Below are 24,313 nucleotides of genomic sequence, written 5' to 3'. Positions count from 1 at the left end.
TTGGTTTGAGTACATGCCCTAACAAAAATAATTATGCACGGATTTGGTTGAAACCAGCTTTTTAAAATACATGAAAAACTAGGGCTGTCGAACGATTAACATTTTTAATCGGGATTAATCGCACATATTTTACTCAAAATTAAGATGTATAATTTTTTCTCATTAAAAAGTGAAACCTAGAAAGATATTTTTTGAGTTGCGTTTCGCTTGATTGTAAAATATGTCTATTGAGAGGGTGTGTGACGTTCATATGCTGTCAATGTTCAGTGTTTTATCATTCATTGTTAATATTGTAGATCCCACATTCTTTATTTACATGTACATTGTGGGTGTCTCATTCAGTAAAACATTTTTAAATTCCATTCCCTTTTTTAAGTCGGTCTGTCATAACGTTTTTTGCTCCTGTTCACAAAAACTTGGTATGAGTACATGCACTAACAACCAGCTTTTTAAAACACATGTAAAACTAGGGCTGTCGAACAATTAACATTTTTAATCGGGATTAATTGCACATAGTTTACTGAAAATTAAGATATATAATTTTTTATCATTAAAAAGTGAAACCCAGAAAAATATTTTTTGAGTTTTTGAACACCATGACTGGACAATTATCAATCAATCAATCAAAGTTTATTTATATAGCCCTTAATCACAAGTGTCTCAAAGGGCTGCACAAGCCACAGTGACATCCTCAGCAATTAGCTTGCTTTAATGAAATGTTTTTTAAACGTATACTTATTTAAACAGCTCAACACAAAAAGGACATAAACAAGCTTTTAATGACAATTTAATAAAAATACCTGCAGTGCGTTGGTGTCTTGCCAGATTTGGTATTTTGTAGAAAAACATAATTTGTATTCCAGCTGTTGGACTGCCAGCTTCACGCATCAATAACTGTAAGGTACAACTGTTAAATGCAGTTTAGTAAATGTATTGATGTTTAGCTATGTAATATTTGACTGTTATTTTGAAGGTTGTGCAAGCGGATATGCTTTTATTGTGTTAAGAAACTCACGAAGGAAAACAGAAAAGGAAGTTGTTGATTTTCAATCTCACAGTTAGGACGACACTAAGCCTAAAGAGTATATGCAAAGGTGAAATAGAAAACTAACAGTTAAAAGGATTCTAGCGCCAGTTGAAAGAGAAACAAGGTAAATTGTTGCAGTTGTGTAATTTGTTTTAAATGTACACACGTTCAATGCTTAAGTACAACGTATTCTAATGTACCATTTATCTTGTATGCTTGCTCATTAGCTCTTACGTTGGTCATTGGGCAAACGGTGAAGGATGTAAAATAAAGGACCATTTGACCCTCAGTCAATTTCGACTGAACCGCAACAATAACACTTAATGTGAATTGTTACAATCATGCTTTGTTTGTCAAAGATGTTTGCTAATGTAATCTGTGATATTTCTACCTGAATAAATGCTTCTGAAATGTTGTACATTACATGTTGTACAAGTTAATTGTATTCATATATCTGCGTGACAATGTTTTAACTTATTGAAAACATTTATTTTTCAGCCTGCTAAGCATTGTGTAATTGAGGAATATCAACCAAAATGTCATAAAAGAATAAACACTACGTGCTAACATTTTTTGTAGTATAAATGTCACAGATTACATTACAAAACATCTTTGACAAAGCATGATCGTAATGTAAGACATTGTTTTTGTTATTGTAGTGACACCGGATGTAAAGAATAGAGCTTTTATTTTGAAGTTGGAAGTGTCTGATTGGTTTGAGAAGGTGTCTCGACATGTTTTGGCGACAGACATAACTGTTTGCAATAAAAAGTTTCTATGTACATTCTTTCATTTCTGCTGAGCGTTTATTTCAGCTTAGTAAAATAATTACAGCAACAATCTATAGTTTATGTTATTATTGCACCTTCACAGTAATCTAAACATGGAAGTGAAGCTCCACCGTGACCTACAAGCAGGCATTTGCGGCAGTGAAGACAGCTCACAGCAAAAAAAAAAAAATAGTCTCGTCTTGTCCGGAGAACAACTTGACATGACTTTAGACCTGGTATTTCCATAATGTAGCCTTTTCTTTGTCCATTTCTGCTTGCTATTTTCCCGCTTGTGGCTCATCAGTAACTAATGAATGCTGCCAATTTCCCCCGACTACGGAATGGCCCGAGGGTTCAAAAAGGGCGCGTGTGCGTGGATTTTCCTGTTAAAAAAAATAGTGCTTTAAAAGGAACTTAAAGTTAACGCGTTAGTATTGCATTCATTTTGACAGCCCTAGTGAAAAACTTAATTAGGTGTTTGACTTTTCAAAGATTGGATTAACATATCGAGAACATAACTACATAAACTCTCCTAAATAATTTGGTGTATGGTTATATACATTCCAGTGTAGCCAAGCTTGGTCTTGACCCCAAGATGCAGAGACGGCAGGCGAAGTGCAGGTAAAAATGTATTCATGAACACAAAAAGCTAGTGAAACAGGGAAGTGTACACAAAGGCTGAAACAAATAAAGCAAGCAAGCTATATGCTGCAAAAAGCAAAACAATGATTGGCAACCCGGAACAGGTGTGTCCTGATTGCCAATCAGGGACACGTGAGAAAGCCAGTTCTTAAAGCATGTCCCCACAGCAACGTTTGCGTTTCGTTTTTGTTGTGGGTGGAAAAAATAAATGTGTCCCCAGTGTTCTCTCAAAAATGAGTCACAACCATAGCTTCACCGTTTCCAACTAAAAGCGGTTCTGTGGGGACAGGCCCTCAGACTGGAGAATAGGTGGCGAAAGGAGACACACAAGAAGTGGAACTTAAAATAAAAACACTGGAAAGGAAACAGTACAAAGCACAGGAACATAAATATTGTATTAAAAAAATATACAACATAAAGTGGCAAGAAACACGTCAATAATGAATAAAGCAAAATATGTATTGGACCAAAAATCACTCCATATTTTCGACTTCTCACTAGTATGGTATGCTCTTTATTGTCATTGCACAAGTACAACAAAATTTCATTTTCACCACAAACCCGTTCAAGTGATTAGACCATAGTGTTTCGATGGCTGAGTTATTGTGTAGAAATATGGGGAAACAATTATAAAAGTACACTTCATTCACTAATTGTGTTACAAAAGAGGTCAGTTAGAATAATGTTTGATATAGTGAATATACAAACCCTTTTTTCAAACAGTTTGTAACTTTAATTGAGGGTCTTTGAACACACCACAGTCACGTACAACGTGGTGGAAAAGTGAAACTTGTACATAACTTTCTGTTGCTGCCACATATGGATTTTTTTATTTTTACCTTTCTTCTATCACTGCATCCTTGTTTCAAAATGTAGGTGCTGTGTGTGAATGCTAAATGTGAGCTTTAAAGACATTATGACATTTGTGTTGAGTGAAGTGTTCCATGCTAGGTTTGCCATCCAAGTGGAACGAACCATTTTACATTTTTGATAGGCGTAGGTAGTTCAAGCAACCCCGTTATTAAACTTTCACAGCTATATAAATATTATTTTAACATTTATGATGGTGTTTTTGCATGTTTAAACTTTAAGCTTTACAAAAGCCCAGGGGGCCCATTTGTTTGTGGTCCGTGTACAAGAGCCCCACAAGAGCTTTATTGTAGCATTGCCTGTTTAAATAAATAAAATAAAGTGAAAATTATTATGCTTGAGGTGAGCAAACAGATTTTCAATTGGATTTAGTCATACCTACTGAAGCCATTTATGTTGATATGTAAATATATACATGTCTTTGTCGTCATGCTTAAAATTGAAATTGTAATTGCAATCAATGCTTCACTACTAAAAGTGGAAATCTAAGCAAGATTTCTGAAGTCCAGGACAAAAGTGCTAATTTGTGAATACGTTTTACACATACTTTATTTTTTTTTACCAGACACTCTTATATTAACCCCAATTGCTTGGCTAAATAACTTACATCTGAGATATATATTACTTAAAATAAGCTTAAAGGCCTACTGAAATGAAATTTTCTCATTTAAACGGGGATAGCAGATCCATTCTATGTGTCATACTTGATCATTTCGCGATATTGCCATATTTTTGCTGAAAGGATTTAGTAGAGAACATCGACGATAAAGTTCGCAACTTTTGGTCGCTGATAAAAAAAGCCTTGCCTGTACCGGAAGTAGCGTGACGTCGCAGGTTGAAAGGCTCCTCACATTTCCCCATTGTTTACACCAGCAGCGAGAGCGATTCGGACCGAGAAAGCGACAATTACCCCATTAATTTGAGCAAGGACGAAAGATTTGTGGATGAGGAACGTGAGAGTGAAGGACTAGAGTATAGTGCGGGACGTGTCTTTTTTCGCTCTGACTGTAACTTAGGTACAAGCTGGCTCATTGGATTCCACACTTTCTCCTTTTTCTATTGTGGATCACAGATTTGTATTTTAAACCACCTCGGATACTATATCCTCTTGAAAATGAGAGTCGAGAACGCGAAATGGACATTCACAGTGACTTTTACTTCCACGACAATACATCGGTGAAGCACTTTAGCTACGGAGCTAACGTGATAGCATCGTGCTTAAATGCAGATAGAAACAAAATAAATAAGCCCCTGACTGGAAGGATAGACAGAAGATGAACAATACTACTATCAGTAGACACCGAACCAAACACTGGACCTGTAACCACACGGTTAATGCTGTGCCGCCTGTCGAAGCCTAGCAATGCTGTTGCTAACGACGCCATTGAAGCTAACTCGTCAGAGCTATGCTACAAAACATTAGCTATCCACCTACGCCAGCCCTCATCTGCTCATCAACACCCGTGCTCACCTGCGTTCCAGCGATCGACGGTGCGACGAAGGACTTCACCCGATCGTCGGATAGCGCGTCTGCTATCCAAGTCAAAGTCCTCCTGGTTGTGTTGCTGCTGCCAGCCGCTAATACACCGATCCCACCTACAGCTTTCTTCTTTGCAGTCTCCATTGTTCATTAAACAAATTGCAAAAGCTTCACCAACACAGATGTCCAGAATACTGTGGAATTTTGTGATGAAAACAGAGCTGTTTGTATTGGGATACAATGTGTCCGAATACTTCCGCTTCAACCATTGACGTCACGCGCAAACGTCATCATACATAGACGTTTTCAACCGGAAGTTTCCCGGGAAATTTAAAATTGCACTTTATAAGTTAACCCGGCCGTATTGGCATGTGTTGCAATGTTAAGATTTCATCATTGATATATAAACTATCAGACTGCGTGGTCGGTAGTAGTGGGTTTCAGTAGGCCTTTAAAACAAACACAAAAATACAGTACAAGTCTCTTTCAGCCGGTTAATATTTGCATATGATCAGGGAGGGTAATCATTAAATATTGAGTTTAAAGGCCTACTGAAACCCACTACTACTGACCACGCAGTCTGATAGTTTATATATCAATGATGAAATCTTAACATTGCAACACATGCCAATACGGCCGGGTTAACTTATAAAGTGACATTTAAAATTTCCCGGGAAATATCCGGCTGAAACGTCGCGGTATGATGACGTATGCGCGTGACGAAGGCAGTTGAACGCGTCATCTTGGAATAGGTCCCTCCCAATTTAAACAGCTCTGTTTTAATCGCTAATTTCCACAGTATTCAGGACATCTGTGTTGGTGAATCTTTTGGAAATTTGTTCAATTAACAATGGAGACTGCAAAAAAGAGAGTTGTAGGGAAGCGGTGTGTTGCTGCTGGATGTAGCAACACAAACCAAAACACAACCGGTGTTTCATTGTTTCTTTTCCCAAAAGATGGCGGCCAAGCTTTACTATGGAACAAAGAAGTCAAGCGAACACGGTTGGATTGGACGACACATACGAAGTACAGTGTATTATGCAGCGAACATTTCGAAAGATCATGTTTCGAAGAGGGTCCCTTGCGAATGGCAGAAATGGGAATCAGCACTCGTCGACTCGTGCTGAAGAAAGGTGCGAAGCCAACTATTTTCGATAGACCACGGACAAGTCCGGAGCACCCGACCCCCTCCACAAGCGGACAGACTGGGCACATGAGGTCTGCATTTGCCAAAAGGGAAAGGAAGAGGGTAAGAATCTTGATATCCAGTTTTCATAGTCAGACTACACTGTTCCAATATCCATTTCTTTGTTCTCAATTGTTGAAACCCCCCCACCTCCACACCCCGGATTGTAAATAATGTAAATAATTCAATGTGATTATCTTGTGTGATGACTGTATTATGATGATAGTATATATATGATAGTATATATCTGTATCATGAATCAATTTAAGTGGACCCCGACTTAAACAAGTTGAAAAACTTATTGGGGTGGTACCATTTAGTGGTCAATTGTACGGAATATGTACTTCACTGTGCAACCTACTAATAAAAGTCTCAATCAATCAACCAAAACTAACACACACAGTCATAGACTACTCCAGTGGTTCTCAACCTTTTTTCAGTGATTTTCCCCTGTGAACATTTTTTTAATTCAAGTACCCCCTAATCAGAGCAAAGCATTTTTGGTTGAAAAAAAGAAAAAAAATACAGCACTATGTCATCAGTTTCTGATTTATTAAATTGTATAACAGTGCAAGATATTGCTAATTTGTAGTGGTCTTTCTTGAACTATTTGGAAAAAAAGATATAAAAATAACTAAAAACTTGTTGAAAAATAAACAAGTGATTCAATTATAAATAATATTTTGTACACATAGAAGTAATCATCAACTTAAAGTGCCCTCTTTGGGGATTGTAATAGAGATCCATCTGGATTCATGAACTTAATTCTAAACATGTATTTTGTTGAAGTATTATTCAATAAATATATTTATAAAGGATTTTTGAATTGTTGCTATTTTTATAATATTTAAAAAAAAATCTCTCGTACCCCTTGGCATACCTTCAAGTATCCCCAAGGGTATGCGTACCCCCATTTGAGAACCACTGGACTACTCCATGAACAATGAAATAAATTAACAATAAAATAGTCTACATATAATTATTGCTTCAAGTTCTAGTCAAGTTCTTCTGCAGTATAAAGTATCGTACATTTACTGACATTACTGTCAATAGTGTCAATACTGTCAATAGATTACAATAGACAATAATATAAAGTATTGTACATTTGTACATTTACAGACAATAGATCAGATCATGGACAGTACGACTACGGCATCAGTGGCGGATGCGGTGGATGAACCAATGGCAATGGCACTAGATTTGCCTGATGAGGAGGGCGATCAAGATCAGGTTCGATTTGTTTTCCTAATCAATGTTCAAATGGATTACAGTTCAAGCCCAATCCAAAAGTATTCATAATTAATGTAAATGAGGTATCCATATTACATGTAGCTGTTTCTCCATTTCCAGGGAAATACAAGAGAACAAGGATGCCAGACGGACTGGGTACCGATTGGGACAGCACCAACAGCAATGACCAGTAGCAAGAGCACCCAAACAGGGAAAATACATCATAGATCAAAGGGTATGTCTATTTCGGTGACGAACATGATTCTGCACATCACAGTACACATTGCACGCTGCCTGTGCAGAGTAGAGTAGACAGATAAATTAGGTGATTCAAAGACAATAATTATTATGTGATTCTAGTTTAATTTTAACAGATTATATAAAACAACTTGTGCTTGATTTTATTGCTAGGACACCAGGTGACCCCAGATATCCTCGAGAGGGTTAGAGCTCGGCCGGCCAGGGTTAGTGAAGTCCCATTGTCAAGTGTAGCAGCTCCATCTGACAGCCCCGAGATGCAGACTAACATAGCAGCTCCAGGTGTGTCTGGAATGCAAGCCAAGCTACGACCACCTCCTGCATTGTTTGATGAAGGACCAGCATCAAGTCCCACTGCGCCTTTTGTTGGTGGTTCTTCCGATGACAGCTATGTGCCGAGTGAGTCAACGACATCGGATCCGTGTCAATCTGACGGGTCGCCAGATCGCCCATGTACTCACCAGATGCATGAAGAGGGCTGCCACAAGGAACCGAAGTACATCATCTTTGAGTCGTGCCTCCAGAGTCTCGTCAAGTGGTGTCACTGTCCAGTCTGTGGCAGCCAGGACATAAGCCCTTCTTGGGATTCGAACGGTACACAGCTGACCATGACTCTTCAATGTGCATCATGTGACCAGAGGAGTAGTTGGAGCAGCCAGCCAAACATTGGCCCTTATGCCGCGGGCAACATCCTGCTGTCTGCTGGCATCCTCTTCGCTGGGGCATCTTCTGGCAAGGTGTTGCAAGTGCTGAACAGCATCGGAGTGGTCACGTATGTGAAGAGGACATTTTTCAACCACCAGGAGCTCATCCTGCAGCCAGCCATCAAAAAGGTGTGGGAGGAACAGCAACGGACGCACCTCACCATGCTGCAGGTGGAAGGCCGACCCCTCGTCCTTTGTGGTGATGGGCGAGCAGACAGTCCGGGACACAGCGCCAAGTTCGGTACCTACACCACAATGGAGCTTGTGGCCAATGTGGTTCTCGACCTTCAGGTTGTACAGGTACGACCATATAATCTCACTAAAACACTAGTAACACAATAAGCAGATAAGGGATTTTCCAGAATTATCCTAGTAAATTTGTCTAATAACATTAACCATTTCAATGTATACTAAGCCCCTTTTTCATTTTTTTCTTTGCTCATTCCTTTTCTGTTATATATATTTCAGAGCAACGAATGTCTTGGCAGCTACCATATGGAGATGGAAGGACTGAAGAGGATGGTGGAACTGCTGATCAGCTGGGACCTGGATGTCGGGGTGCTGGTGACAGACAGACACAGACAGATCGCTAAATGGATTCGTGAAAACATGCCCAATACACGGCACTGCTATGACATCTGGCATGTTGCAAAATGTTAGTTGGATTATTTGTATGCATGACAAGTTGTGAAGTAGTGTGTACATATCAGTGATCAGATGAATGCGATATTGTATTTAATCCACAAATTTCTGTTTTTTTCTGTTTGTAGCCATCGGAAAGAAACTGAAGGCCATCGCCAAGCATAAGGACTGTGAAGACCTGAAGCCCTGGGTGCAAAGTATAATCAACCACCTCTACTGGGCAGCAGTGTCTACACCGCCTGGAGAGGGGGAACTTCTGGTTGCCAAGTGGAAGTCTGTGGAGCGACACATTCAGAACATCCACAAGGACCATGGCGACCTCTTCCCAATTTGTACTCATGGACAACTGCAACGGCAAAAGAAATGGCTCAAACAAAGTGAGTAGGCAAATAAGTTGCCCGAAAGCAGTGAGGGACTAGCAGTATTTTCCTGCACATCTTTTGAAAGTCAAAAAATTCAGATAAACTTGTAAGTAAATAACCAGTTTAAGTTGACTGGAACATTTTTGTAGAAACGTTGTTCTATTTTAAATTTATGTTTAGGTTCACGCTCAGCAGTGAAACTGGAGGAGGTGGTCAACAACAAGTCCCTGCTAAAAGATATCGCCATGCTGTCGGGTGAACACCAGACTTCCAAGGTGGAGGCGTTCCATAGCCTTGTCATACAGGTGAGAATTAGACTGATCGCCTGTAGGTGGTGTCGGTGGTTACCACCTGCCACTAGGACTTTGGTGGCCAGGGAGCAAAATACTAGAGCATACTAAATGAAGCCTTGATACAGTCAGTGTAAGCAAGAGAATGTTGGAGGTCCAACATAGTGGCTGGCATCTTGGTGAGAAAGATTGCAAACAATTCTGGCGTGGTGTTAACATTGAAAACAAAACAGCTTCATTACTGCAGGAGATCAAGCTTTAATAGCTGACTATTAACAGTTTAATACACAAACATTTGTATTCAAATTTACAAACAATTTATAAATTTACACACACATTGTATGGACGCATGACTGAATAAAGTGTCTTTTATCTTATACAGTTCGCACCGAAAATGTATGTCTTCTCATACATCGGAATGCTGTGCAGGTATGTTTCCACACTAATCTAAGTGTCACTAGTGTGTGCCATACTTTAGTACTAATTATTACATTATTCTGTTACCACACCTAGGAACCTGCTTGCTGGGCTGCACTGGAACGAAAATTCGAGCCGCCCTATAGCCACTACACAAGCGGGTGCTGAGCGCTATGCAGTACGCTACCCGAAGTATAAAGCAGGGGGCCATGTGGTCAAGAAAATCGCGACAGAGCCAACATACCGTAAGTGTAGAGGACACAAAACATGTAAACACTTGACACTTTGTATCATGATAATAATACTGTCAAGTTTCACTCTCCATGAGTATATTATGTTGTGAGCAGGAACATGTACAATTGTATTTTGCAGGCTACGTAGATGACTTGATCAGGGAGGTTGTTGCTGGCTGCAGACAGACCCCTGACGAGAGAACACCACTCAGCGTCACTGTGGATGTGCCTCCCTTCCTCTGCGATGAACTGGAGAAGCCAGACAAGGAGGAAGCCATCGCCAAGCACAGGAGTCGCTTCGGTAAGTGTGAAATGCCCTCCCGGTAACAGTTAGAGATGCTACCTCAGTAGAAGCATTTAAGTCCCATCTTAAAACTCATTTATATACTCTAGCCTTTAAATAGACCCCCTTTTTAGACCAGTTGATCTGCCGTTTCTTTTCTTTTCTCCTCTGCCCCCCCCCCACGTGGAGGGGTTATTCCGGTGACCATGGATAAAGTGCTGGCTGTCCAGAGTTGGGACCCGGGGTATACCGCTCGCCTGTGCATCGGTTGGGGACATCTGCGCTGCTGACCCGTCTCCGCTCGGGGTGGCCTCCTGCTGGCTCCACTGGACCCTCACTAATATGTTAGACCCACTCGACATCCATTGCTTTCGGTCTCCCCTAGAGGGGGGGGGTTACCCACATATGCGGTCCTCTCCAAGGTTTCTCATAGTCATTCACATCGACGTCCTACTGGGGTGAGTTTTCCTTGCCCGTGTGTGGGCTCTGTACCGAGGATGTCGTTGTGGCTTGTACAGCCCTTTGAGACATTTGTGATTTAGTGCTATATAAATAAACATTGATTGATTGACTGATTGATTGATTGATTGATTTTATTGATTAAGTACAGTGGCCATGTAGATTCTGTTGCAGTCACTGCACGTCTTGGAACCCCGTGTAGTCCATCGATGGGAATGTTGTCCTAATCTTATGTACTACACAAGCTGGTAGTACCACCCTTATGTCCTTTCCCAGATATCCCCAGCAGAAGCGGACAAACTGTCGATAGGCTGTGTGTCGTCTCCGCCTGCAAGTAGCAAATGATGGCAGCTGTTATTATCCGGACATGGATACACAGTGACTCACTGTTCTCTGAGATTCAAAAGACATTGTCATGCATTCTATTCATTTGTCATTTACTGTTGCAGTAAATTGTAAATATTGTTGACATCTACGGTCCATCTATGTAATACTTCTATGATATATAATGTCATGTGCATTGTAGCACAGTACATTTCACAGAATAAGAATAAGATAAGAAAGTGCTCATTCTGACTTATCTTCCAAAGGTTGATAGAATAAAGAATTATTTAAACTTATTAGTGCCTCACTCATTTTGCTGTTGCTGCAGCATGCCATATTGCTGTTTGTAGGCGTTATACGCTGTCTGCAGCACCCATTCATCCAGACACACAGATGGAAAGCCATGGTGGTCTATGATGCACGTCTTCACCCCCTCCTCCTCCATCGTTCTGGTCACTGCCTCTATTTCACTACAGCAGACACACTCAGCCACTGTCTCCATGTTCACACAGTTTTGACATGTACACCTGGAAATAGAAATGTTCATAATATTTGTAAATCAATTCATATTATTGACACCTGCAATCTGCAAACATGTGGAATAATTAATATTATCATTGTCTTGTTGTGGATCTTATTAATCTGCATGCATATTTTTAGTATTGCCGGTATATGGAGCTGTGGCCCATAGAAATAATGGGTAATTAATTAGGTTTGACATTGTGTCAATGATAGATACTTAGTGTATAGATAGGCCTGGGGTGTAAGTTGTAACACTAACAGTAACAGTGCAAGACTAGGCCACAAACTAAAACTAGTCTATAAATAAATAACATATTACCATTCTGTATTCTCAAGGCGATCTATGTCGTGTGCTCCTCCAGCATCAATAGCAGCAGCGTCCTCCTGACCGTCTTCATCAGCGTCGGGTTCAAAGCGATATGGCTCTATCCCTCTCACAGCTTCTTCCCTATCTGAATCGCTTCCACTCCCCACTAGTCCTTCACTTGCACTTTCCTCATCCACAAATCTTTCATCCTCGCTCAAATTAATGGAGAAATCGTCGCTATCTCGGTCAGAATCGCTCTCAGATCTGGCGGCCATCATTGCAAACAATAGGGAGCTTTGCGGATATGTTCAATTGTCCACGTCACGCTACTTCCGGTAGGGGCAAGGCTTTTTTTTGTCAGATACCAAAAGTTGCTATCTTTATCGTCGTTTTTCTATTCTAAATCCTTTCAGCAAAAATATGGCAATATCGCGAAATGATCAAGTATGACACATAGAATAGATCTGCTATCCCCGTTTAAATAAAAAAATTTCATTTCAGTAGGCCTTTAATGTCAATGTGACTCATGCATAGTTTGAAATTCTACAATCAAATGCCCCTGAGGTCGTATAGAACTGGTAATTCATTATGGAATGATTCTGTATTGATTGAAATGACATAATTAACTACATAACTAATGAACAATTAAGACCTACTTAGATCTGCTGGATGGTTCATGATAAAGGCAGTGAGGCACTTATATATGACAGTAACACACAATTATTACAGGATAGTTTCTATTCTAATCACCTATACTGAATGATGTTGTAGTTTAAAGCACATAGAAAACTATTGCTTAAGCGGTAAACTGCACCATGCACAACAAATCATATGCATTGAATCCATTGAGATGTGGCACACTTTTGCATTGTTTTGAGCCAATTTGCACCTCCGTACTTTGCCCGGCATCACTAAGGCAAGCAATGAAGTACTTCTCACTTCACTGTGCCTGTAGATAAACACAATGGGACCAATAGCAGAAGTGATAATTCCATCAGTGGTGTTGACATTGCATTCATTGACTGAAAACCAATGGCAATAGCAATGTGATAGAAGCTCAGCGCGATTAATAAAATAAGATACAAAGCTTCCTGTAGTAGAAAACACTGAAGCAATCAGTTCATGTTGACTAGTGGGTCAACATCAAGGAGCATTATTTGTAAAGTACATCCTCCACATGGATGCTAATGCTATTCAGCAGCTGTAGCCAAACCTAAACCCTATTGAAAATATAAGGAATGCCTCAAATATTACCGTTTTTGTCCATTTCTACATTTAATTTTATGCGTCTGCCTCACAATATGAAGGTCCTGGGTTCCATCCTGCGCTCTGGATCTTTCTGTGTGGAGTTTGCATGTTCTCCCCGTGACTGCGTGGGTTCCCTCCGGGTACTCCGGCTTCCTCCCCCCTCCAAAAACATGCACCTGGGGATAGGTTGATTGGCAACACTAAATGGGCCCTAGTGTGTGAATGTGAGTGTGAATGTTGTCTGTCTATCTGTGTTGGCCCTGCGATGAGATGGCGACTTGTCCAGGGGTTACCCCGCCTTCCGCCCGATTGTAGCTGAGATAGGCTCCAGCGACCCTCCGCGACCCTGAAAGGGACAAGTGGTAGAAAATGGATGGATGGATGGATGGATTTTATTAAATTATTATAATTTATCTATTTTGTGTCTTTTAATGGTTCCACTTTCACAAATTTTATTCTACAGTTGGTTGGTCACATTATTTATTTTGATAAGCCACTTTAAAAATAAATGTCCACATGTGTAAATGTCCACATCAATCCTACTGTTACATGCTGCATACATTGAAAAGGAAAAGAAAACTTGTCAGATTTACTTCAGGGGTATACATCCTTGAATACCATATTTTCCCAACTATAAGCCACACCGGTATACAAGACGTACCCACTAAATTTGAAAAGATAAAAATATTTTAATATATTAGCTGCACCAGACTAGAAGCCGGAGAGAAAGATTTATATATATATATATATATATATATATATATATATATATATATATATATATATATATATATATATATATATATATATATATATATATATATATATATATATATATATATATATATATATATTTTTTTTTTTTATATATATATATATATATATACATATATATACACACATACTATATTGCCACCCATCCAAATAATCAGAATCAGGTGTCCTAATCACTTAGCCCGGCCGCAGGTGTATAAAATCAAGCACTTAGGCATGGAGACTGTTTCTACAAACATTTATGAAAGAATGAGCCGCTCTCAGTGATTTCCAGCGTGGAACTGTCATAGGATGCCACCTGTGCAACAAATCCAGTCGTGAAATTTCCTCGCTCCTAAATATTCCAAAGTCAACTGTCGGCTTTATTATAAGAAAATGGAAGAGTTTGGGAACAACAGCAACTCAGCAACGAAGTTGTAGGCCACGTAAACTGACAGAGAGGGTCAGCGGATGCTGAAGCGCATAGTGCAAAGACTTTCTGCGCAGTCAGTTGCTACAGAGCTCCAAACTTCATGTGACCTTGTAATTAGCCCACGTACAGTACGCAGAGAGCTTCATGGAATGGGTTTCCATGGCCGAGCAGCTGCATCTAAGCCATACATCACCAAGTCCAATGCAAAGCGTCGGATGCAGTGGTGTAAAGCACGTCGGCACTGGACTCTAGAGCAGTGGAGACACGTTCTCTGTAATGATGGATCACGCTTTTTCATCTGACAATCTGATGGACGAGTCTGGGTTTGGAGGTTGCCGGGAGAACGGTACATTTCGGACTGCATTGTGCCACGTGTGAAATTTGGTGGAGGAAGAATTATGGTGTGGGGTTGTTTTTCAGGAGTTGGGCTTTGCCCCTTAGTTCCAGTGAAATTAACTTTGAATGCTCTAGGATACCAAAACATTTTGGACAATGCCATGCTCCCAACCTTGTGGGAACAGTTTGGACCGGGCCCCTTCCTCTTCCAACATGTCTATGCACCAGTGCACAAAGCAAGGTCCATAAAGACATGGATGACAGAGTCTGGTGTGGATAAACTTGACTGGCCTGCACAGAGTCCTGACCTGAACCTGATAGAACACCTTTGGGATGAATTAGAACTGAGACTGAGAGCCAGGCCTTCTTGACCAACATCAGTGTGTGACCTCTCCAATGCGCTTTTGGAAGAATGGTAAAACATTCCTATAAACACACTCCGCAACCTTGTGGACAGCCTTCCCAGAAGAGTTGAAGCTGTAATAGCTGCAAAAGGTGGACCGACATCATATTGAATGAACCCTATGGTTTAGGAATGGGATGGCACTTCAAGTTCATATGTGAGTCAAGGCAGGTGGCCAAATACTTTTGGCAATGTAGATATATATATATATATATATATATATATATATATATATATATATATATATATATATATAGTCAAGGTTTCCATGGTTTGTCCGTAATACAGTGCTCAATACCGGGATAGAGCGGAATATACGTTAGGTCAGGAAAAAACACAGAGGCTATATTGTATATATATATATCCATCCATCCATCCATTTTCTACAGCTTGTCCCTTTTGGGGTCGCAGGGGGTGCTGGAGCCTATCTCAGCTGCATTCGGGCGGAAGGCGCGGTACACCCTGGACAAGTCGCACAGACACATACATGCCTCTTTGTTTGACCTCATAGTTAGTTAATCACATGTATTTATCATGGATTGGTGAGACAACCATGCATGGACCTTAATAGACTAAAGATTATAACCTGTTTACTAGTCGAGACTGGAGTAAAACGTTTTCATCTCGTGAAGTGAAATATATTTATATAGCGCTTTTTCTCGAGAGGCTCAAAGGGCTTTAAATAATGAAACCCGTTGTCTACATCTGTAAGCGACATTAAAACCAGTGTGGGTGGCACTGGGAGCAGGCGAGGAAAGCATCTTGCTCAAGGACACAACGGCAGTGACGAGGATGATGGAAGCTGGAATCGGACCTAGAAAGTTGCTGGCACAGCCGCTCCACGCCACCCCCCACACTTTCTACAGCCTATTCATACAGTTTAGCCATTAGGTTTGTGTTGGCATCCCTTTAAACATCCACCCATCCATCCATTTCCTACCGCTTGTGTAAATTACTTAATCTCAACAGTTGGACATTACCTTATGTTGCATTTGCACTCCCTTGTGGTAGAAACAGGGTGTTGCAGCTATAGTACAATAGTAATGTCCAATTATGTTGCCATAGGTCCAGTATAAGTGAAAGTCCATGATCAATTTTAATTGACCACATTTTGTGTCACAAACTACAATTTGAACCAGAAAATTAAAGTGGCGATATTTCAATAAATGTGTCAATAGTAAATGGGTTATACTTGTATAACTTTTCTACCTTCAAGGTACTCAAAGCGCTTTGACACTATTTCCACATTAACACACACATTCACACACTGATGGTGTGCAACCACCACCCATCAGGAGCAAGGGTGAAGTGTCTTGCTCAAGGACACAACGGATGTGACGAGGTTGGTAGAAGCTGGGGATTGAACCAGGAACCCTCAGGTTGCTGGCACGGCCACTCTCCCAACCGCACCATGCCGTCCCGTCCTGTAATATTTAAGCATGTACAAGACAGTGAGAGATGCCTCCCCATTCAGAGAAACACGTTTGGGATTTGGAGGTTGTGCAGAGCTAACATTTTGATTTTTTGGCTCTTAAAGTCTGTAGTGAGTAGAAATCAGTGATGCTGTTGAAAAAAAGAGCTAACGTTGTGATGCATTTTTTAGATTGTGCCGCGTATGCTTAAAATGATCAAAATATGTAAATATTAAATGTTATTATAAATGTTCCCATTACTACAGTACATATATACATAACCCAAAACCAGTGAAGTTGACACGTTGTATAAATCGTAAATAAAAACATAATACATCTATCCATCCATCCATTTTCTACCGCTTGTCCCTTACAGGATCGAGGGAGGGTGCTGGAGCTTATCTCAGCTGCATTGATTTGCAAATCTTTTCCCACTTGTATTCAATTGAATAGACTGCAAAGACAAGATATTTAATGTTGGAACTCAGAGAAATGTTTTTTGTTTTTTTCCAAATAATCATTAACTTAGAATTTAATGGCAGCAACTCATTGCAAAAAAGTTGGCACACGGGCATTTTTACCACTGTGTTACATGGCCTTTCCTTTTAACAACACTCAGTAAACGTTTGGGAACTGAGGAGACCAATTTTTGAAGCTTTTCAGGTGGAATTATTTCCCATTATTGCTTGATGTACAGCATAAGTTGTTCAACAGTCCGGGGTCTCCAATGTGGTATTTTACGCTTCATAATGCTCCACACATTTTCAATGGGAGACAGGTCTGGACTACAGGCAGGCCAGTCTAGTACCCGCACTCTTTTACTATGAAGCCACGCTGTTGTAACACGTGCAGAATGTGGCTTGGCATGGTCTTGCTGAAATAAGCAGGGGCGTCCATAAAAAAGACATTGCTTGGATGGCAACATATGTTGCTCCAATTCCTGTATGTACCTTTCAGCATTAATGGCGCCTTCACAGATGTATAAGTTACCCATGTCTTGGGCACTAATACACCCCCACACCATCACAGATGCTGGCTTTTCAACTTTGTGCCTGTCACAGTCCGGAGGACAAGACGTCCACAGTTTCCAAAAACAATTTGAAATGTGAACTCGTCAGACTACAGAACCCTTTTCCACTTTGCATCAGTCCATCTTAGACGAGCTTGGGCCCAGAAAGGCCGGCAACGTTTCTGGGTGTTGTTGATAAATGGCTTTCGCTTTGCATAGTAGAGTTTTAACTTGCATTTACAGATGTAGTGACAAACTGGAGTTACTGACAGTGGTTTTCTGAAGTGTTCCTGAGCACATGTGGTGGTATCCTTTACACACTGATGTTGGTTTTAGATGCATTACCGCCTGGAGGATCGAAGATCACGGCCTTGCAGTTTACATGCAGTGATTTCTCTAGATTCTCTGAACCTTTTGATGATATTATGGACCGTAAATGGTGAAGTCCTTTTTCTTTCTGTGTGGAGTTTGCATGTTCTCCCTGTGACTGCATGGGTTCCCTCCGGGTACTCCGGCTTCCTCCCACCTCCAAAAGCATGCACCTGGGGATAGGTTGATTGGCAACACTAAATTGGCCCTAGTGTATGAATGCAAGTGTGAATGCTGTCTGTCGATCTGTGTTGGCCCTGCGATGAGATGGCGACTTGTCCAGGACCCCGCCTTCCGCTCGAATGCAGCTGAGATAGGCTCCAGCACCCCCCGCGACCCCAAAAAGGGACAAGCGGTAGAAAATAGATTGATGGAAAATAGCTCGTTGAGAAATGTTGTTCTTAAACTGTTCGACAATTTGCTCACGCATTTGTTCACAAAGTGGTGACCCTCGCTCCATCCTTGTTTGTGAATGACTGAGCATTTCATGGAAGCTGATTTTATACCCAATCATGGCACCCACCTGTTCCCAATTAGCCTGTTCACCTGTGGGTTGTTCCAAATAAGTGTTTGATGAGCATTCCTCAACTTTCTTAGACTTTTTAGCCACTTGTGCCAGCTTTTTGGAAACATGTTGCAGGCATCAAATTCCAAATGAGCTAATATTTGCAAAAAATACAGTTTACCAGTTCCAACGTTAAGTATCTTGTCTTTGCAGTGTATTCAATTGAATATAGGTTGAAAAGGATTTCCAAATCATTGTATTCTGTTTTTATTTACGATTTACACAATGTGCCAACTTAACTAGTTTTGGGTTTTGTACTTACATAATGTATATAAAACCTTAATGTTGGGTTTGGGTGTTTTTAAAGGCTCTATAGGCAGAATAGAGCAACTCCCTCAAGCTCAATTGTAAGCCGACTTTTGATCGCATTTAATGTTTGAATGCTTTAAAAAAAAAAAACATCAATCCTGTCTTTCATGATTGTGAACAATAGGCAAAATTCCCCAAAAAAGTACAGTTCCCCTTTAAGGAGCATGTGCTCTAAAACAGTCATTTTCAACTGTGGTACATGTACCACTAGTCAAGGATGGCTCTGCCACTAATGGTACACAGGCTCCATCTAGTGGTAAAGTAATGAATCACTTATCAATCATTTAAGTAGTGTTTAATTTTTTTTATATTCAGTGTTAACTGTTCAAACTGTGTATAATGTTACAGTGGCCAAAAATATTAAATGTACTTGTTAAATAAAAACTTCTGGCTTTGTTTTTAAGGGATAATTCGGCCTTCTATGCTACTGTATTCTCAGGGTGGTCATAATGGTGGTACCTGCAGAGCGAAGTGTTTTCTGAGGTGGTATTTGGTGAAAAAGGTTTGACAACCACTGCCCTCGAAGATCATGGTTCTCAATCAATCAATCAATCAATCAATCAATGTTTATTTATATAGCCCTAAATCACAAGTGTCTCAAAGGGCTGCACAAGCCACAACGACATCCGCGGTACAGAGCCCACATAAGGGCAAGGAAAAACTCACAACCCCAATGGGACGTCGATGTGAATGACTATGAGAAACCTTGAAGAGGACCCCTCTAGGGGAGACCGGATGCATGTCTATGTCACAAAGCATCCTGTCTACATAGAAACATAGTTTTTGAGGCGTCTGAATTGACTTCCAAACAAAGCATCTATCAGGTCTCAAGTCTCCACCTGGAGGAGTTTGTGATTGACTTAATTTAAAGAGAAGCTCCTCAAACATCAGTAGTGCATAAACTGAGACATTTCAAAATTGTAGGAAGTTTCACAAGGTCAACCGAAGCTTGGACTGAGCATCTTTGAACTTATTATGGTGATTCTCCAAGGACAAGGTAGGTACTGAAAAAACAAATATACACATGAAGACAAATCAAAAACCTTGACTTGTTCATATATCATATCTTTAAATTGTTCAATAAACAAAAAACAGACACATTAGGGCTTTGGGAGCAAAATCCAAGCACAACACGTGCTTGGATTTGGATTGACTCATTGTGACAACATGAAATGTGAAGGATTGTGATATTGGGGGAAGAGACTGAACTCCATGAAAATTTTTGGCCATACACTTAACTAAGATAGTATACACAAACCAAATCCTATGAAAAGTGGGCCATGTGAAAATCGAAGCCCTGCCAAAAGTATTGTAATCACACAAAAATAAACTATGGCACAGAACATTGGACACATTTGTTTTTACTTTTCATGACAGGTGAGGTCCGTCTTGTCATAGTATAGAATCGATACACAATAGGTAACGTAAACCTTCATAAATTCTGTGGGTGAAAAACTATTTATATATATGCATCTGCGAATGTTACTGCTGTGTATAATATTTAATGTAACATGTGGGAAAAATATCTTAAATTTCTACTGAACAATTGCTTTCATACGTGTGTATGAAAGCAATTGTATTTCATAATTAGAACATTTGAAGTTACATACAAATTATTGGCCCTAGTACATACTAGGGCCAATAAAAATAAACGCTGCGAGGCACACTTTGGCATGACTTTAAAGGCCTACTGAAATGAATTTTTTTTATTTAAACGGGGATAGCAGATCCATTCTATGTCATACTTGATCATTTCGCAATATTGCCATATTTTTGCTGAAAGGCTTTAGTAGAGAACATCGACGATAAAGTTCGCAACTTTTGGTCGCTGATAAAAAAAAGCCTTGCCCGTACCGGAAGTAGCGTGACGTCACAGGTTGAAAGGCTCCTCACATTTCCCCATTGTTTACACCAGCAGCGAGAGCGATTCGGACCGAGAAAGCGACGATTACCCCATTAATTTAAGCCAGGATGAAAGATTTGTGGATGAGGAACGTGAGAGTGAAGGACTAGAGTGTAGTGCAGGACGTATCTTTTTTCGCTCTGACCGTAACTTAGGTACAAGGGTTCATTGGATTCCACACTTTCTCCTTTTTCTATTGTGGATCACAGATTTGTATTTTAAACCACCTCGGATACTATATCCTCTTGAAAATGAGAGTCGAGAACGCGAAATGGACATTCACAGTGACTTTTATCTCCACGACTACATCGGCGAAGCTCTTTGGCTACGGAGCTAACATGATAGCACATCGGGCTTAAATGCAGATAGAAACAAAATAAATAAACCCCTGACTGGAAGGATAGACAGAAAATCAACAATACTATTAAACCATGGATCTGTAACTACACGGTTAATGCTTTCCAGCCTGGCGAAGCTTAACAATGCTGTTGCTAACGACGCCATTGAAGCTAACTTAGCAACGGGACCTCACAGAGCTATGCTAAAAACATTAGCTATCCACCTACGCCAGCCCTCATCTGCTCATCAACACCCGTGCTCACCTGCGTTCCAGCGATCGACGGAGCGACGATCATAGATGCAGTCGGCGGCCCGGAGACGGAGGAAGTCAAGGTGAGGTTGGCGGCTAGCGCGTCTGCTATCCATCTCAAAGTCCTCCTGGTTGTGTTGCTGTAGTCCGCCGCTAATACACCGATCCCACCTACAACTTTCTTCTTTGCAGTCTTCAATGTTCATTAAACAAATTGCAAAAGATTCACCAACACAGATGTCCAGAATACTGTGAAATTTTGAGATGAAAATAGAGCTTTTTGTATTGGATTCAATGGTGTACCAATACTTCCGGTTCAGCGATTGACGTCATGCGCATATGTCATCATCATACTTGCCAACCTTGAGACCTCCGATACTGGGAGGTGGGGGGTGGGGTGGGCGTGGTTGGGCCGGGGTCGTGGTTAAGAGGGGAATATATTTAAGCTAGAATTTACCAACTCAAGTATTTCATATATATATATATATATATATATATATATATATATATATATATATATATATATATATATATATATATATATATATACAGTCAAGAAAATAAGTATTTGAACACCCTGCTATTTTGCAAGTTCTCCCACTTAGAAATCATGGAGGGGTCTGAAATTTCCATGGTAGGTGCATGTCCACTATATGAGAGATAACCTAAAAAGAAAAATCCAGAAATCACAATCTATGATTTTTTTAACAATTTATTTGTGTGATATAGCTGAAAATAAGTATTTGAACACCAACATTAATATTTGGTTGAGTAGCCTTTGTTTGCAATTACAGAGGTCAAACGTTTCCTGTAGTTCTTCACCAGGTTTGCACAGACTGCAGGAGGGATTTTCGCCCACTCCTCCACACAGATCTTCTCTAGATCAGTCAGGTTTCTGGGCTGTCGCTGAGTAACACAGACTTTCAGCTCCCTCCAAAGATTTTCAATTGGATTTAGGTCTGGAGACTGGCTAGGCCACTCCAGAACCTTGATATGGTTCTTACATAGCCACGTCTTGGTTTTCCTGGCTGTGTGCTTTGGGTCATTGTCATGTTGGAAGATCCAGCCACGACTCATCTTCAATGATCTGACTGAGGGAAGGAGGTTTTTGGCCAAAATCTCACAATACATGGCTGCAGTCATCCTCTCCTTAATACAGTACAGTCGTCCTGTCCCATGAGCAGAAAAACACCCCCAAAGCATGATGCTACCACCCCCATGCTTCACAGTAGGGATGGTGTTCTTGGGATGGTAAGCATCATTCTTCTTCCTCCAAACACGCATAGTGGAATTATGACCAAAAAGGTAAATTTTGGTCTCATCTGTCCACAAAACTTTCTCCCATGACTCTTCTGGATCATCCAAATGGTCATTGGCAAACTTTAGACGGGCCTTAACATGTGCTGGTTGAAGCAGGGGAACCTTCCGTGCCATGCATGATTTCAAACCATGACGTCTTAGTGTATTACCAACAGTGACCATGGAAACAGTGGTCCCAGCTCTTTTCAGGTCATTGACCAAGTCCTGCCGTGTAGTCCTGGGCTGATTCCTCACCTTTCTTAGCATCATTGAGACCCCACGAGGTGATATCTTGCATGGGGCTCCACTTCGATTGAGATTGACCGTCATGTTTAGCTTCTTCCATTTTCTAATGATTGCTCCAACAGTGGACCTTTTTTCAGCAAGCTGCTTGGCAATTTCTCCGTAGCCCTTTCCATCCTTGTGGAGTTGTACAATTTTGTCTCTGGTGTCTTTGGACAGCTCTTTGCTCTTAGCCATGCTGAATGTTGGGTCTTACTGATTGTATGGGGTGGACAGGTGTCTTTATGCAGCTAACGACCTCACACAGGTGCATCTGATTCAGAATAATACAGTGGAGTGGAGGAGGACTTTTAAAGGCGGACTAACAGGTCTTTGAGGGTCAGAATTCTAGCTGATAGACAGGTGTTCAAATACTTATTTTCAGCTGTATCACACGAATAAATTGTTAAAAAATCATAGATTGTGATTTCTGGATTTTTCTTTTTAGGTTATCTCTCATACAGTGGACATGCACCTACCGTGAAAATTTCAGACCCCTCCATGATTTCTAAGTGGGAGAACTTGCAAAATAGCAGGGTGTTCAAATACTTATTTTCTTGACTGTATATATCAGTGGCGTGCGGTGAGGTTAATGTCTGGTGAGGCACTGCATCATCACAGTCAGATTTACAAACATATGAACCCTAAATAGTATCTTATTCACCATGTGATTGGCAGCAGTTAACGGGTTATGTTTAAAAGCTCATACCAGCATTCTTTACACAACTGTAGCACACAAAAAAGCACATTTAATAAAAAAACATTATTATGGTTTTACCTTTCTTGCTGGACATCCACACAGCCAGCCTTTGCGTGTGTACCACGCCGTTTGAAAAGAACTTCTGTCCCGAAGTCAAAAGCAAACCTTTTAGCTCCGGCGTTGGTCTACCTTAAATTATTACCTCCTGCTTCGATTGAAAGTCCAGTTTAGAAAACTGTTTTATTTTACATATGTTATCCTCCATGTTTTTAATAAAAGTCCAGGCGAGAGGAAATAAACAATCGCTTGCAAACTTTTTTTTTTCTTCTTCTGCGGCCGAGGAATGATCTCTGGGATCACTACCGCCCTCTACCACCAGGAGGCCGGATTACTGCGAGCCTCAACCAGTACGTCTTTTGCAGATTTATGAATGCTCAGCACAAGAAATACGTTACACACATACAGTTTTTGACAAAATACACTGTACATTATATACCTCAGCTAACTAAACTATGCCATAGTTTAGTTAGCTGATATAATTCATATAGCAATACGGTCTCACTGCACAGCAGCTCAGCAGTTAGCCGAGTTATTGTGCACAATCCATGTTGAGGCACAAATCAGTGACGTGCCTCAACTGGCTGCTGATCACCGCACCGTCTCTTCTCAGTATTTGAACGGCAAATGTGAAAATAAA

General features: G+C 40.5%; 2 protein-coding genes across 2 annotated transcripts; one reads left to right on the top strand and one right to left on the bottom strand.

The window, feature by feature from the left end:
• The first annotated feature begins 1,014 nt into the window (after positions 1-1,014).
• On the top strand, positions 1,015-10,970 carry LOC133655829 (uncharacterized). Its single transcript, XM_062056378.1, has 11 exons — positions 1,015-1,151; positions 5,746-6,038; positions 7,095-7,205; positions 7,326-7,440; positions 7,617-8,467; positions 8,636-8,822; positions 8,938-9,186; positions 9,352-9,476; positions 9,844-9,890; positions 9,975-10,123; positions 10,251-10,970. Exons 2-11 carry the CDS (start codon positions 5,877-5,879, stop codon positions 10,436-10,438), a joined length of 2,184 nt encoding a protein of 727 aa, XP_061912362.1. The 5' UTR covers positions 1,015-1,151; positions 5,746-5,876; the 3' UTR covers positions 10,439-10,970.
• LOC133655830 (uncharacterized) lies at positions 9,815-12,470 on the bottom strand. Its single transcript, XM_062056379.1, has 3 exons — positions 12,019-12,470; positions 11,486-11,704; positions 9,815-11,181 (listed from the first exon to the last, which is right to left on the bottom strand). Exons 1-3 carry the CDS (start codon positions 12,282-12,284, stop codon positions 11,028-11,030), a joined length of 639 nt encoding a protein of 212 aa, XP_061912363.1. The 5' UTR covers positions 12,285-12,470; the 3' UTR covers positions 9,815-11,027.
• Between the last annotated feature and the right edge of the window lie 11,843 nt (positions 12,471-24,313).

This window comes from Entelurus aequoreus, linkage group LG08 (assembly GCF_033978785.1).
Source record: "Entelurus aequoreus isolate RoL-2023_Sb linkage group LG08, RoL_Eaeq_v1.1, whole genome shotgun sequence".
Taxonomy (NCBI): domain Eukaryota; kingdom Metazoa; phylum Chordata; class Actinopteri; order Syngnathiformes; family Syngnathidae; genus Entelurus; species Entelurus aequoreus.
This window is presented reverse-complemented; position numbering and strand designations above follow the sequence as displayed.